Raw genomic sequence first — 11940 nt, forward strand, 5'->3', positions numbered from 1 at the left:
GGCTGCCGAGTCTAGGCTTCAGCCCAGAGACTCAGGCTTGGCCGGTCTGCAGGGGGTCTGAAAAATCCAGCTCTAGACAGTGCCGGGAGGCCCTGGTTTCAATCCTAGCTTGGCCTCAAACTTTCCACTTGGACAAACGCTAGTAGCTCCCTGAACCTCGGTTCCCCGGTCCCTGAGATGAGGCAATCGGACTGTGAGTGCTTTTCAGACGTTTCTGTTCCAAGCTATAGAACCTCTTATCAAAGAAAGTTTTATTGGATCGGGGAACTCTGATGATATAAACTAGATTCGAAGTTGCAACGCCTCACTGACTCCATCTCCCTGGCGGTCTGAGGGCTCTGCCAGGGAGCACCCCAAGGGTCCTGCTGAGGAGCTCAGTTCATTTATTTATTTATTTATTTATGTTTGACTTACTTTTATTTTTTTATATTTTATTGGCAGAATGCATTTTATTTTTTTTATAATGCTTTTTATTTTTTTCCATTATAGCTAATTAAGGAGCTCAGTTTAAAAACCCTTGGACCTGAGGGTCTTGGCAGTTTCTGGCTGGATATCTCACGAGATCCCTGGGGCCTGGCGTCGCCTCCGTAACACAGAAAGCTGCAAGCACTTAGATTTTTACTGCAGCCCAAAGATTCTGGTTAAAAGGCTGGTGAGCCTGAGAAGAGGGGGCTGGGGCCATGGCTCAGGTCAGGGGGCCAGAGGTGCAGTAGAGCTGTGACAAGGTCCTGCTCAGAGCGGGCCCCAGATTCCTGCACGAAGAGAGAGGCAGGTAAGGGTCAGAGCCCTGGCGAGGGTAACCCAGCCCCACCTACTCCGTTGGGTCCTGGCCCTTGCCCCTCACCGCTGCAGTGGCCCACACTTGATGGTGCTCAGCAGCATCTCCTGTTCCTTCGAGGTGGCACAGGCGTCATAGGCGGCCAGCAGGCTGGGAGTGGAGTGGAGAGAGCCTGAGTTTCTAAGTCTTGGCAATGGCTGACTCCTGGCCCCCCCTGAGCAGCTCGGGCCAGCATCACGGGAGACAGGCAGGAAGGGGTCAGCACAGGTTATTAGAAGAGTCAGGACCACGGCCACTCTTCCCGAACCTGGCATTTAAGGCCCTGTTCCATCTTTTCATGCTCCTCCAAATGTTTTCCAAGCACGGCTGTGCTTGGCCCAGTCTTCATGGCCCACGCCCTCCTCCGGGAAGCCACCCGTGATGCGCCAGGTGGAATGGCCCCCTCCCTGCTCCCAATGCCTGAGAATCTGTTTGCTGCCCACTGGCCCTTCCCCACCACCTGCCCTCCGTGAACTCCCAGGTGTCAGCTGGGGCTATCCAGCCCTCACAGAGCCAGACCACCCCACAAAACGCTGGCTGAGCCGAACTCCATGCGGGCAGAGCACAGGGGCTCCGTGGGGGCCTACCTGGCAGGGGTACTGTACCGATCCACCAGCGCGGCTGCCTTCTCCCCGCTCACTCCACGCACCTGCATCAGCTGCCTGGCAAACACCTCCCGCACAGACTGGGCCTGGGGGCGGGGGAGGACGAATCAGGGGCGGCCCAGGGCCCAGGGCCGGACCTCGGACCTCAGAGGAGGAGCAGGGAGAGGACGTACCTTGTTCTTGATGGCTCCCGTGTTGAACTCATTGAAGGTGAGAAGTGAGCAGAGAGGGTTTGGGGGGGGCCCAGCCCTTGACTCAGGGTCCTCTGGGGGTCCCCAGGGGCGACTGCGGAGGGTGTGGCCCTAAGAGAAGAGGGGGCTGAGGCCAGGCCGGAGCTCTAGGGCACAACCCCCAGTCCCACCTGGCCCCACGGCCCCAGCCTAGGCTTCAAGGGACCCCATCCTAGGCCTCAGGGGGCCAGCCTGAGAATCAGGGGTCTCACTCTCCTCACCTTCCCTGAGCGAGCCCAGGGCCCGGGCAGGGGCCAGCGCCGGCCACATGGCCCTGCTCACCTGGTAGAGTCTCTGCAGGCCCTTTGTCAAGAGGGCCAGGTAAGCAGCTGACTCCTTAATGTCCGCCGTGCGCTTCACAAAGAAGCCATCAATGACCTGGGGGAGACGATCCAGGGAGGGAAAGTGGCTCCTGAGCGGAGCCGTGGGCTGCGGGGTCCCTGCCGGCCTGGCCCTGCCCTCCCGGCTCACCTGAGTGTTGGTGACAGCCTGCAGCAGCGTGCTCTCGGGAAGGCTGAGGTTCTGCCCCGAGCCATGCTCCTCCACCAGGTACACTCGGTGCCCCAGGCCGCAGCGCTTCAGCCGGAACTGGGCAGGCAGACAGGGAGGGTCAGGCCTGGACGGCCATGTGCCGAGTGTCCATCATGTCACCCTCAAAACTGTCACGGACCCCGGTCCCACCAATCCACCTCCTCGTCCTCCTAGCCAATCCAACTGCCTCAGAGCGGCCCCGCCCCTTTGCTTGTGCTGTTCGCCTTGTGTGGAAGGCCCTCGCCACCCTGGGCCTGCACGCGGCCTGATTACAGGGCCAGCCCCGCAGCCAGCAGGCGGACCCAAAGCCGTGGTCCCACTCCTGGAGGCTGGAGCCCCGTCCGCCTGGAGCGCAGAGGCCGCACGCCCTAAGGGGGTCTTCAGGACGTTCCTCGGCCCAGCGCAGAGGCCCTGCACACCTGCTGGGGGCCTGGGAGGGCCCAAGGGGGCTGGTTTGGGCCTGCCCTGCCGTAGCTCTAGTGGCTGGAGGAGGAGACCCTCAGAAGCTCCCCGAGCGGGCAGGGAACAGGGAGAGCAGCGAGGCTCGCGCGCACGGGCACCTTCTGCTCCCGGAAGCGGCCATCGATGATGCTGCTGCACAGGTCATCCAGCCTTTTCCGCTCCACAATGTGGTCCAGGACTAGTTCCCTGGGTCTTGCTGCCGAAAGGCCAAGAGGGCTCCCGTTGGCCCGCGTCCCCTCGCCCACCAGGCCTTGCCTCTGACACCCACTGCCCACGTGTGCCTTTTACCGGGGTCTCTGGGACTGGTCTCCTGTGCCACCCACACGAAGTCCCCAACGTGTAGCTTCCGCACCATGTGGGTCACTCGCAGCCGCTGCAGCTCTCGGAGCAGCTCTGGCCTGTGGCCCGCCCTGGAACTGCACAGCGAGAGGCCGGAGTCAGAGAGGCCAGGGCCAGCCCCGCAGCCTCTCCTCCGCTGCCCCCGCCTCACTCACCCCCTGGTCTCGCCAACGTCCACGCACAAGAGCACCCTGTACTCTCCAGGCCCCAGCTCCAGGGCTGGCTGCTCGTCACTCCCTTCGCTGGCGCCACTAGGGGGGATTGGGGGTGGGGGTGGGCTGGGGTGAGGCCAGAACTCCAGCACCAGGGCCGCGTGGCCCCCAGCCCAGCTCAGCTGTGGCTGATGGAGATGGGGTGGGGTCCTGGCCTCATTTCGGGGCCCCTCCTGCTCCCCTGGTTCTCCCTCTCCCTCTCCTCCTCCTCACAGCTCAGCTGAGGCCGCTCCTGGCACTTCTGGCTCCTCCCCAGGGGACTCCTCTGGCGCAGTGCCCACATTCAGCGAGCTCAGGCCCTCTGACTCTGCCAGCCTCTGGGCCAGCTCCAGACCCTCCGGGGTCAGTGAGTACCTGGGAAGCGGAGAAAAGGAATACAGATCTCCCTTCTTCACTCACACTTGGTGGGCTCTCCCGCCTGCTCCCCAACCTTGGCGACCCTACACAACAAATCCAGCGGTTCCGCAACCCCCTTCCTGCTGGCCATGTTCTTGCCCCCAAATCAGCTTCCTCTGGACCTGCCCAGGGCCATTCCTCAGGCCCGCAACAAGTTCATCTCCAACTGCAGGGCCACCCTCACACATCACACGCGCTCCCCTGGCCCCTCTCCTGCATCCCATGTTGTCGGCCCACCTAGCTGGCCGGTGTGTCCTGAAAACCAGGTTCCTGTGGAGGAGGGAGCGGAGGGCTGGCCAGGGCTGAGCGCTTCCAGGGGTTACCTGTTCACAGGGGAGGAGACCCTCAGAGAGCTCCCTGTGCCCCACAAAGGGGGTGGCTTCTGCTGGGCTCAGAGTGGGATCCAGAGCCACCTGGCTCCATCCTTCCCCCCGCCCCGGTGCTCACCCTCGGAGCCTTCTGGGCACAGCCCTGCAGCAGCTCCTCCTTGGTTAGGAAGCCATGGCCGCTAGGATTCTGTAACCAAGGCAAAAACAGAACCAAGGTAGGTTCAGGGCCTGAGCTAGCCTCCTCCAGGAGCCTCACTCCCACCGCCTGTTCCCCTGACTCCAGGGGTGGCCGGACACTCACCAGGTGTTCCCTGTACAGCAGCAGCAGTACCGCTCGCGCTCCTGAGTGCCGAGCTGGCCAGTAGCTGCCAGGGCCCCCTGCTTTGCGCTGGGTCGGGACCTGAAAGGTACAGGGGAGATGTGAACACAAAAGCCAGCCAGCTGTTGTGGACAGATTCCCTGGCAGAGCTGAGGTTCAGGTTCCACCTCAGTGGACTATGTAGCCCTGGGCAAGTCACTCAGCTGCCTCTCGAGTTTCTCTATCTATAAAACAGGCTATGTGATGGGATGATCTCCTGCAAAGTTGGGATGAGACAGTGGCCACTTTGGGGGTGGGAATGTGGGGGGGTGTGTGTGTGTGTGTGTGCGTGTGTGTGTAATCTGCCTGGTCCAGCCTGGGTTCTACCACCCACTGCAGGACAGAAAAGGTAAGGCAAAAAAACACAACAGCAGCATGTTCCACAACTTTACTGGGCTTGGCCCCCTGAAGAGCTTAATCGCAAGACTCACTCAACGGACTTTATCATAAATCACCATCCACACCTACAGATGAGAAAACTAAGCATCAGACAGAACGAGTCATTCACCCAGAGACAAGTGTCACATGGGTAGGGGGATCTTCACCCAGCTCTGCTAAGTCCTCCAAGCCAGAGAACTCTTACTCCCAATGCTCCCACTTTTCCCTGGGCTCCTGCTGCCCCCTCCTTACTGGCATGGAGGAGTCCTGGACTTCAGCAGGTGGCCTTTCCCGGGCTGGACTCTTCCGTCCAGATGGTGATCCTGGGGCATGGTCACCTGGGGGAGCAGAAGAGAGTCAACCCCAGACCCTGGAACTCGGCAGACTGGTCTGGGAGGCCACCAGTTCAAGCGGCTGCTGAGAGCAGTCAAAGAATCAGCCACGAGCCCGACTTCAAACAGCAACTTGGACAGGAAGGGAGCCTGAAGGTACAGACGGCATCCCCGGTGGTGGTGACGGAGGCTACGCCTGGGGGAGGCTCAAGGGACCAAGGCCCCCTGGCCTCAGCACTCACCATCTGATGTTCTGTACTGCTGCAGCCGCTGGTCCAGCATTCGGCAGAGCCCGTCTCCAAAGTGTTGTAGGATCTTAGCTTCCTTGCCGCTGCGCAGGGGCAGTGGGTACCGCCGGAGGGAGCGCAGCGCCTAGGGTGGGGTGGGTGGGTAGCGGGTACAGTGCTGGGTCGCGGGGCTGGGGAGAGGCCTGATTGTCTGGCCCCGCCAGCACCTGCTCCACCTTCAGGCCCGGTCAGAACCCACCTTCTGAAACACGAATTGGGTGCGGCGCCCCCTGCTGGCGGCCTCGTCCCGCCACTCGGTCAGCCAGCGTACGAAAAGCGGGTTTGGGCAAAGCGGCAGCGGGCGTTTCCGACCCAGGCGGACCGGTGCTGCCATCAGCGCCCGGGCGGGTCCTCTGGCGCCTCACGGCGGCAGGACTGGGACGCCGCCAGTTCTGGAAACGGGATTCGAACACCTGGTTCCGGCGGCGGAGGCGGGCCCTCTGCAGTCACGTGGTCCCACGCGGGTCACTAACCAGAGGACGGCCTTCTGCTGCCCTCCCCGCCTCTGCACTCTAAGAGGTTGGTGCCGCACGTAGTGTCTACTGCCTTTCGCTCTCCTGTTGCTCCGGCACAGGACCAGCCTTTTGGACGCGCCGAACCCAGGCCTGGACCCGCCCCTTCCACCTACCCCAGATTCGAGAGCGGGAGTCCTTTTTGTACAGGAGAGAAGAAGGTGCACAGCGCCCCCTATGACTGGGAGGTCTGGCCGGGCCGGGCTTAAATGAGTAACCCGAGGCTGCTGGTTTCAGACTGGCTCTAGCGGAGGACGCTGGAGAAACTGGCCTAGTGAAGAACCCTAGAGGTGGGAGGATGGGGAAGCAGATGGGTTCAGTTGTTTTTGTAGGAGGGACATTAGGAATGAGGACACAAAGGTAATGCAGGAAGAGCTGAAAGACCCTCCGAGGAAATGGTGATCCCGTGTGGGCCTTCCCATCCAGAGCAGTGGGGGAGGGGCGCGAAGACGAGGACGTGCAGGGAAGGCCAAAGCTGGGAGGACAGGGAGAGGGAGACAGTAGACAAACAGAAAGGGGACAAGTAGGAGGTGCTGGGCATCGAGGCATGTGGGAGGGGCTGACATGGGCATGTTGTTGGATTCGGGGTAGCAACCCGGGGGTGAGAAATACGGACAAGGGAAGAACACTTCATCGTTCTTGTGACTCGTTGGAGGTGGGGGACTCTCAGGAAGGTTAAGATGGGAACTATGCAAAGAGGGTTCGGCTCCACTTGAGCAGGAGAGTCTCGCCAGCAAGTTAGAGCAGCAGACGTCTGCCATACCGGAAGTGGCGAGGTGTGGGTCTGGGGCCTTTCGGGAGCGGAGAGGCGGGCGCCCGAGCTCCAGGCCTGTCCCTCAGACTCCGCCCAGCCTCGATCCCGCACCCCCCGGCCGGCTCCGCACTCCCGCCTCCCGCCTGACGCTGCCTTATAAGGAGCCTCCAGCAGGCGTTAGGATTGGACCCGCCCCCTCTAGTCTCTTGTCCTAATAAGGACATCTAGGGCATCCCGCAGCTAGGGGCGGGCGGGAGCGCGTCTCCAGGGTAACTGCGAAATCTCCCACCCGCCTCCTCGTTGCTCTTGGAAACTCCGAAGCTCAGAAAAGGTCTCTTGCAGGAGGCGGCGGTCGAGCTGCGGTCCCCACCTGATGCTCCCGGTGGGTGGGCGATGCAGCGGTACGTCCCCGACTACAATCCCCGGCATGCTCTGCGACATACCCCAGTCTCGGGTGTTGCTCCCCAGCTGAAGACCAAGCTTCCAGCTCTTCATTTACACCCTTTATTCTGCATATGGGATCGATGCCCCCAATTCTCTTTGTTTGCGATCCTGTCTTCTGCAGAGTAAGCGGCTATGGCCTTTGTTGAAAGCCAATGAAATCTCCCTGGAGTCCCCCACCCTAGTTTGTTTTTTGAAGGTTATGCTCCCACAGAGCGTCTGTTTTAATTTCTGTGGGTATTAAATTAACTATATGCCTGGTTACCAACTGGAGAACGAGATTTAAATCTGGTTTAAAAATCTGTTTCCTGGAGTTCCCGTCGTGGAGCAGTGGTTAACGAATCCGACTAGGAACATGAGGTTGCGGGTTCGATCCCTGCCCTTGCTCAGTGGGTTAACGATCCGGCGTTGCTGTGAGTTGTGGTGTAGGTCGCAGACGCAGCTCGGATCCCGCGTTTCTGTGGCTCTGGTGTAGGCTGGCAGCTACAGCTCCGATTGGACCCCTAGCCTGGGAACCTCCATATGCCGTGAGAGCGACCCAAGAAATGGCAAAAATAAAATAAAATGTTTCCTCTGCTCATTGCCTAGTAAAAGGCAGTAATCTTCGAATGCATAAATCCCTGCTCTTTTCCCTTTATTGCCTCATGAATATGCCAAATGCCTTTAAAACTAGTACAAAGCTCTATTTTCAAAGATTTCTTTGTAGTCTTTCCTTGTGTTTTTTCCTCTTATTTTATTGAAATTGCATATCGCCTTTCCTCAGTAGACAAGAGTGTCTTTTGCGTATGGAGAATGGTTAATGAATGTGTATTGGATTGAAGGCTCCTTATACTTGGGATTCTCCTTGCTCTAGGACTGGATTCCAGACCAAGGAATAGTTGCTTCAATTCACAAAAGCAAAATACCAAGTCACTGGAAATTTCTAGACCAAGAGATCCAGAAAAACGCCAGGATGGACCTTAGGAAACGGTAACCGTTTCGCTACGGGATAAAGAAGCGCGAAATCGAGGCTCATTTTCAGGTCAAATCACCCAGCACCGAGGCCTTGGCTCTGTGCAGAGCGTTTCCTGGGGCATTCCACCAACCGGCGCGCTCTCCGTGCTGTAGTCCCGCCCCTCTCAGCTGTCCCCGGACTACACTTCCCAGTATGCAACGTGACGACCAGACGCTGTCAAGATGAAAAAGACTCTGCCACCCAGCTGGCCCGAGGACAGCGCAGGACCCTTGGACTTCATTTCCCGTCGGTCTTCAGGAGGAGCGCCGGAAGCCCGCCCCGCCCCTCATTGTGCGGCTCATACTAAACGGAAGGGGCCGGGAGAGGCCGCGTTCAGTCGGATCCCGGCAGCGGCTGAAGCGGCTCTTGTCTTTTCTGGCTCCTTGCTATCTCCTTTTCGCTTCCGGAAATATGGTGAGCGGCAGGCCACGGCGCCGGAGGGGAGGCGGCTGCGAGTCGATCGTCTGCGTGCGCGGGAGGGAACGGGGGAGCGACGTCGGCACCCCCTCCCCCAGATCCCCCGGCTGGATGAGGGTCTCGTGCTGAGGGGCGGGCGGCGCTGGGACGCGCGTGCGCGCCCGCGGGCGCCGGTGAGGGCCGGCTTGGACGTCGCTCGCGCGCCCCCTGGACTCCCCTCCCCTCCCCCACCCCGCTGTTGCGCCCGCGCGGACACTGGCCGTGGGGGAGGGGTCCAGGGCGCGCGGGTGCGCGGCCCTCGCGGAGCAGCCGGTGTCGCGCGTCGCGGCGGGGCCGAAGCGGATGGGTTCGCGGGTGCGCGCGCGCGCTGGGAGCACGCGGCATCCAAACCTGGCTCGGGGGCGGCGAAGGAAAAGCGCGCGAGCGCTCTCGGCGCGCGCGCCCCACCCAAGGGCTGTTCCTGTCTTCGCGTCACCCTCCCTCGCAGGCGGGTCTGTCTCGAGAGCAGGTGGCAGGGATGCCCACAAGGGGCGGGGGCGGCGCGGCTAGCTGAGATGCGGGGGTGTCCGGGTCTTGGCGCAGGCGCCTGAGATTGGGGGCTTGCCCCGCGCAGCGGACCCCGCAGCGACCACGGCCGCGCTCGGGGGCGAGCCCACGAGACGAGCTGGATTCTCCGCTGAGTACTCCCGACGAGGGATGGAACGGCGCCGTCGGCCGGCGCGTGCGCACTCGCTCAGGCCTGGCCGCCGGGCCCGAATCCCTGGACAAGTGGGGCCGTCGGCTTTCCCGGATGGGGCCTGAGGGTGGAGCTGAGTTTAGGGAAGTGACCCAGGCGGGCACCGCCCGGAAACCACCCCGCCCCCTCTGTTCAGCCCGAAGGCTTCGAGGGCCGAAGGTTGTGTAACGTGCCCAGGGCCTTAGTGGAGGGGACCAGTAAGCTGGTGGGTAAAGGCGATTCCTTGGGGTTGAGAGTCTAGAGATGTCGCTGCATCTGTGTACCGGTTTTTCTCGGGGAGGGGTCTGAGCCTAGCTGATCTCTTTTCTCCGCCTACTCCGGAAGCGGCTCAATCACGTGGCCAGCTTCCTCTGCAGTTCCGGGAGCGGGGGCAGGTTTTTACCTTGGACAGTCACTCTCTCCCGGCTAGGTTGGGCCCCAACACGACCCAGAAAAGTTTAAAGAGCTCTCAAGGGCCGTGGGCACTTGGTGTTTGGAGTGCTAACTTAGATCAGTGACCTTTGGGGCCTGCATATATTCTGGGGAACACGGAGTTGTTGGGTAGGGCCTTAATTAGGCGTTCGTGGTTCTTGCTTGGGTTTAGGAAGACCCCAGCGGAGGATAGGACAGCTTGTGTAGTCACCGCATGGGACAGTTCTAATGGACTTGTTAGAACAGTTGAGCACCGCTGGTGTCCCATGTAGCATTGTGGGGTCCTGGTTCTCAGAGGTGACTGTAACCTGGGTGTCTGGGTCCTCTTCCACCTCCGTGAAGTTCTGAGTCAGCACAGGAGGCAAAAGCCGAGATTGAGGATGTGAGTGGGAAACGAGCCAGCAGTCAGTTCTGTAGGTTCTTTCAATTCTGGGCTCCCATCTGGGCCAAGGCTCTGCTGCTCGCAGGTCTTCAGACTCCAGCCTGCAGGATGTCAGGCTGGGAAGGAAGGCTACTGAGTTACTTGACCAGATGTGTCTCTCACGGTTGCCACTCTGGGGTTGTGTGACATCTGGTCCTTGGACAGGAACTTGGGTGGGGAGATAGAGACACTTGTCTTGGGGAGGGGATTCATGATCTCTTGGGAGTGAGGACTACACCCCGTGGCGTCTAGACAGATCTCCCCAGAAAGCGGAGGAGGGACTTCAGGGCACTTCCCAGAAACCTCTTCCTTACGGGGTACATGTGGCCCGTCCTCTAGGCCTCCGGTGTGGCTGTCTCTGACGGGGTCATCAAAGTGTTCAATGACATGAAGGTGCGTAAGTCCTCGACACCGGAGGAGGTGAAGAAGCGCAAGAAGGCGGTGCTCTTCTGCCTGAGCGAGGACAAGAAGAACATCATCCTGGAGGAGGGCAAGGAGATCCTCGTGGGTGACGTGGGCCAGACTGTAGACGACCCCTATGCCACCTTTGTCAAGATGCTGCCGGACAAGGACTGCCGCTACGCCCTCTATGACGCCACCTACGAGACCAAGGAGAGCAAGAAGGAGGACCTGGTGTTCATCTTCTGGTGAGCTCCTCCTGCGGGCACCTGCCCCGGCTCTGCCCTGTCCCGCGCTCTCAGGCTGGGGAGGGCTGCCCTTGGCTGCTGGTTAACCCCGAGGGATATGTCTGGAGGGAGAGTGTTGTGCTAAAACGCCAGTCAGGGAGGAAGTTGATGAAAGCGCCAGTGCTTCGCGTGTCTGGCAGTCATTCGCTGTAGGAGGGCACTTGGTAGAGGCGGAGGAGGGGGCGTTGCTGGAAGTTCTCTTTCTTTCCAGGGCCCCTGAGTGTGCACCCCTGAAGAGCAAAATGATCTACGCCAGCTCCAAGGACGCCATCAAGAAGAAGCTGACAGGTAAGGGCCAGCATCACTGGTGCCACACACGCTTTCCACTCAGGCCTTGGCTGCCCGGTGGGGGACGGGCGTGGTGGCGGTCCCCCCCTCTCCTTCCCTGCCTGCTGGAAGGCAGCCTGGTCTCCTCCATCTGTTCTGACCGGCTCCTTCTCAGCTGCAGCACCCCCCACCCACCCCCGCCCTTGTTCCTCACAGATGTCCCCACTTCTGCCCCACAGGGATCAAGCATGAATTACAAGCGAACTGCTACGAGGAGGTCAAGGACCGCTGCACCCTGGCAGAGAAGCTGGGGGGCAGTGCCGTCATCTCCCTGGAGGGCAAGCCTTTGTGAGCCCCCTCCAGCCCCCTGCCTGGAGCATCTGGCAGCCCCAGACCTGCCCACGGGGGTTGCAGGCTGCCCCCTTCCTGCCAGACCGGAGGGGCTGGGGGGATCCCAGCAGGGGGAGGGCAATCCCTTCACCCCAGTTGCCAAACAGCCCCCCCCAACCCCCTGGACCTTCCCCCTCCTCCCACCACCCCTGACGGTTCTGGCCTTCCCAAACCGCTTTTGATCTTCTGATTCCTCTTGGGTTGAAACAGACCAAGTTCCCCCCAGGCACCCCTGTTTGGGGGGGGGCCTGTATTTTTTTTAACGACACCCCGGTTCCCGACCTGTTCCTTCCTTTTCCCATGCTGCCAACTTCTAACCGCAATAGTGACTCTGTGCTTGTCTGTTTAGTTCTGTGTATAAATGGAATGATGTGGAGATGACCCCTCCCTGCGCCACCTGGTCCCCCCCCCCTTTCCCCTGGTCACAGCCACTCATGGAAGCAGGACCAGTAAGGGACCTTCAATTAAAAAAGAAAAAGACACAACAATAAAAAGGCTCATTAATGGGATGTTTGTTTCAAGGTTGGGGCCCAGGGGACCTCGTGGGGGAGGTGTCTCTTTATGCCCCACCCCCGGCCAGCCTGCATGCACCCTCCTCTGGCCCCAGTGGAGCCTCTTTCCTGACAGTTGCCACT

At 60.4% G+C, this 11940-nt stretch overlaps 2 protein-coding genes across 3 annotated transcripts; one reads left to right on the forward strand and one right to left on the reverse strand.

The window, feature by feature from the left end:
- Positions 1 to 447: 447 nt before the first annotated feature.
- MUS81 (MUS81 structure-specific endonuclease subunit) lies at positions 448 to 6620 on the reverse strand. Of its 2 annotated transcripts, XM_047775243.1 has the most exons (16): positions 5476 to 6614; positions 5232 to 5361; positions 4910 to 4995; positions 4223 to 4321; positions 4040 to 4108; positions 3830 to 3915; positions 3410 to 3550; positions 3140 to 3235; positions 2934 to 3061; positions 2744 to 2841; positions 2124 to 2240; positions 1935 to 2030; positions 1596 to 1724; positions 1405 to 1508; positions 845 to 928; positions 448 to 752 (listed from the first exon to the last, which is right to left on the reverse strand). In XM_047775243.1, the coding sequence occupies exons 1-16, from the start codon at positions 5608 to 5610 to the stop codon at positions 686 to 688; spliced, it is 1665 nt and encodes a 554-aa protein (XP_047631199.1). In that variant the 5' UTR covers positions 5611 to 6614; the 3' UTR covers positions 448 to 685. The 2 variants fall into 2 exon arrangements, with proteins under 2 accessions (XP_047631199.1, XP_047631198.1); XM_047775242.1 differs by having other exon boundaries at positions 1935 to 2240; positions 5476 to 6620.
- Positions 6621 to 8256: 1636 nt separating this feature from the next.
- On the forward strand, positions 8257 to 11809 carry CFL1 (cofilin 1). The gene is made up of 4 exons (XM_047775253.1): positions 8257 to 8391; positions 10302 to 10609; positions 10860 to 10936; positions 11155 to 11809. Exons 1-4 carry the CDS (start codon positions 8389 to 8391, stop codon positions 11265 to 11267), a joined length of 501 nt encoding a protein of 166 aa, XP_047631209.1. The 5' UTR covers positions 8257 to 8388; the 3' UTR covers positions 11268 to 11809.
- Positions 11810 to 11940: the final 131 nt, after the last annotated feature.

This window comes from Phacochoerus africanus, chromosome 4 (assembly GCF_016906955.1).
Source record: "Phacochoerus africanus isolate WHEZ1 chromosome 4, ROS_Pafr_v1, whole genome shotgun sequence".
NCBI lineage: Eukaryota > Metazoa > Chordata > Mammalia > Artiodactyla > Suidae > Phacochoerus > Phacochoerus africanus.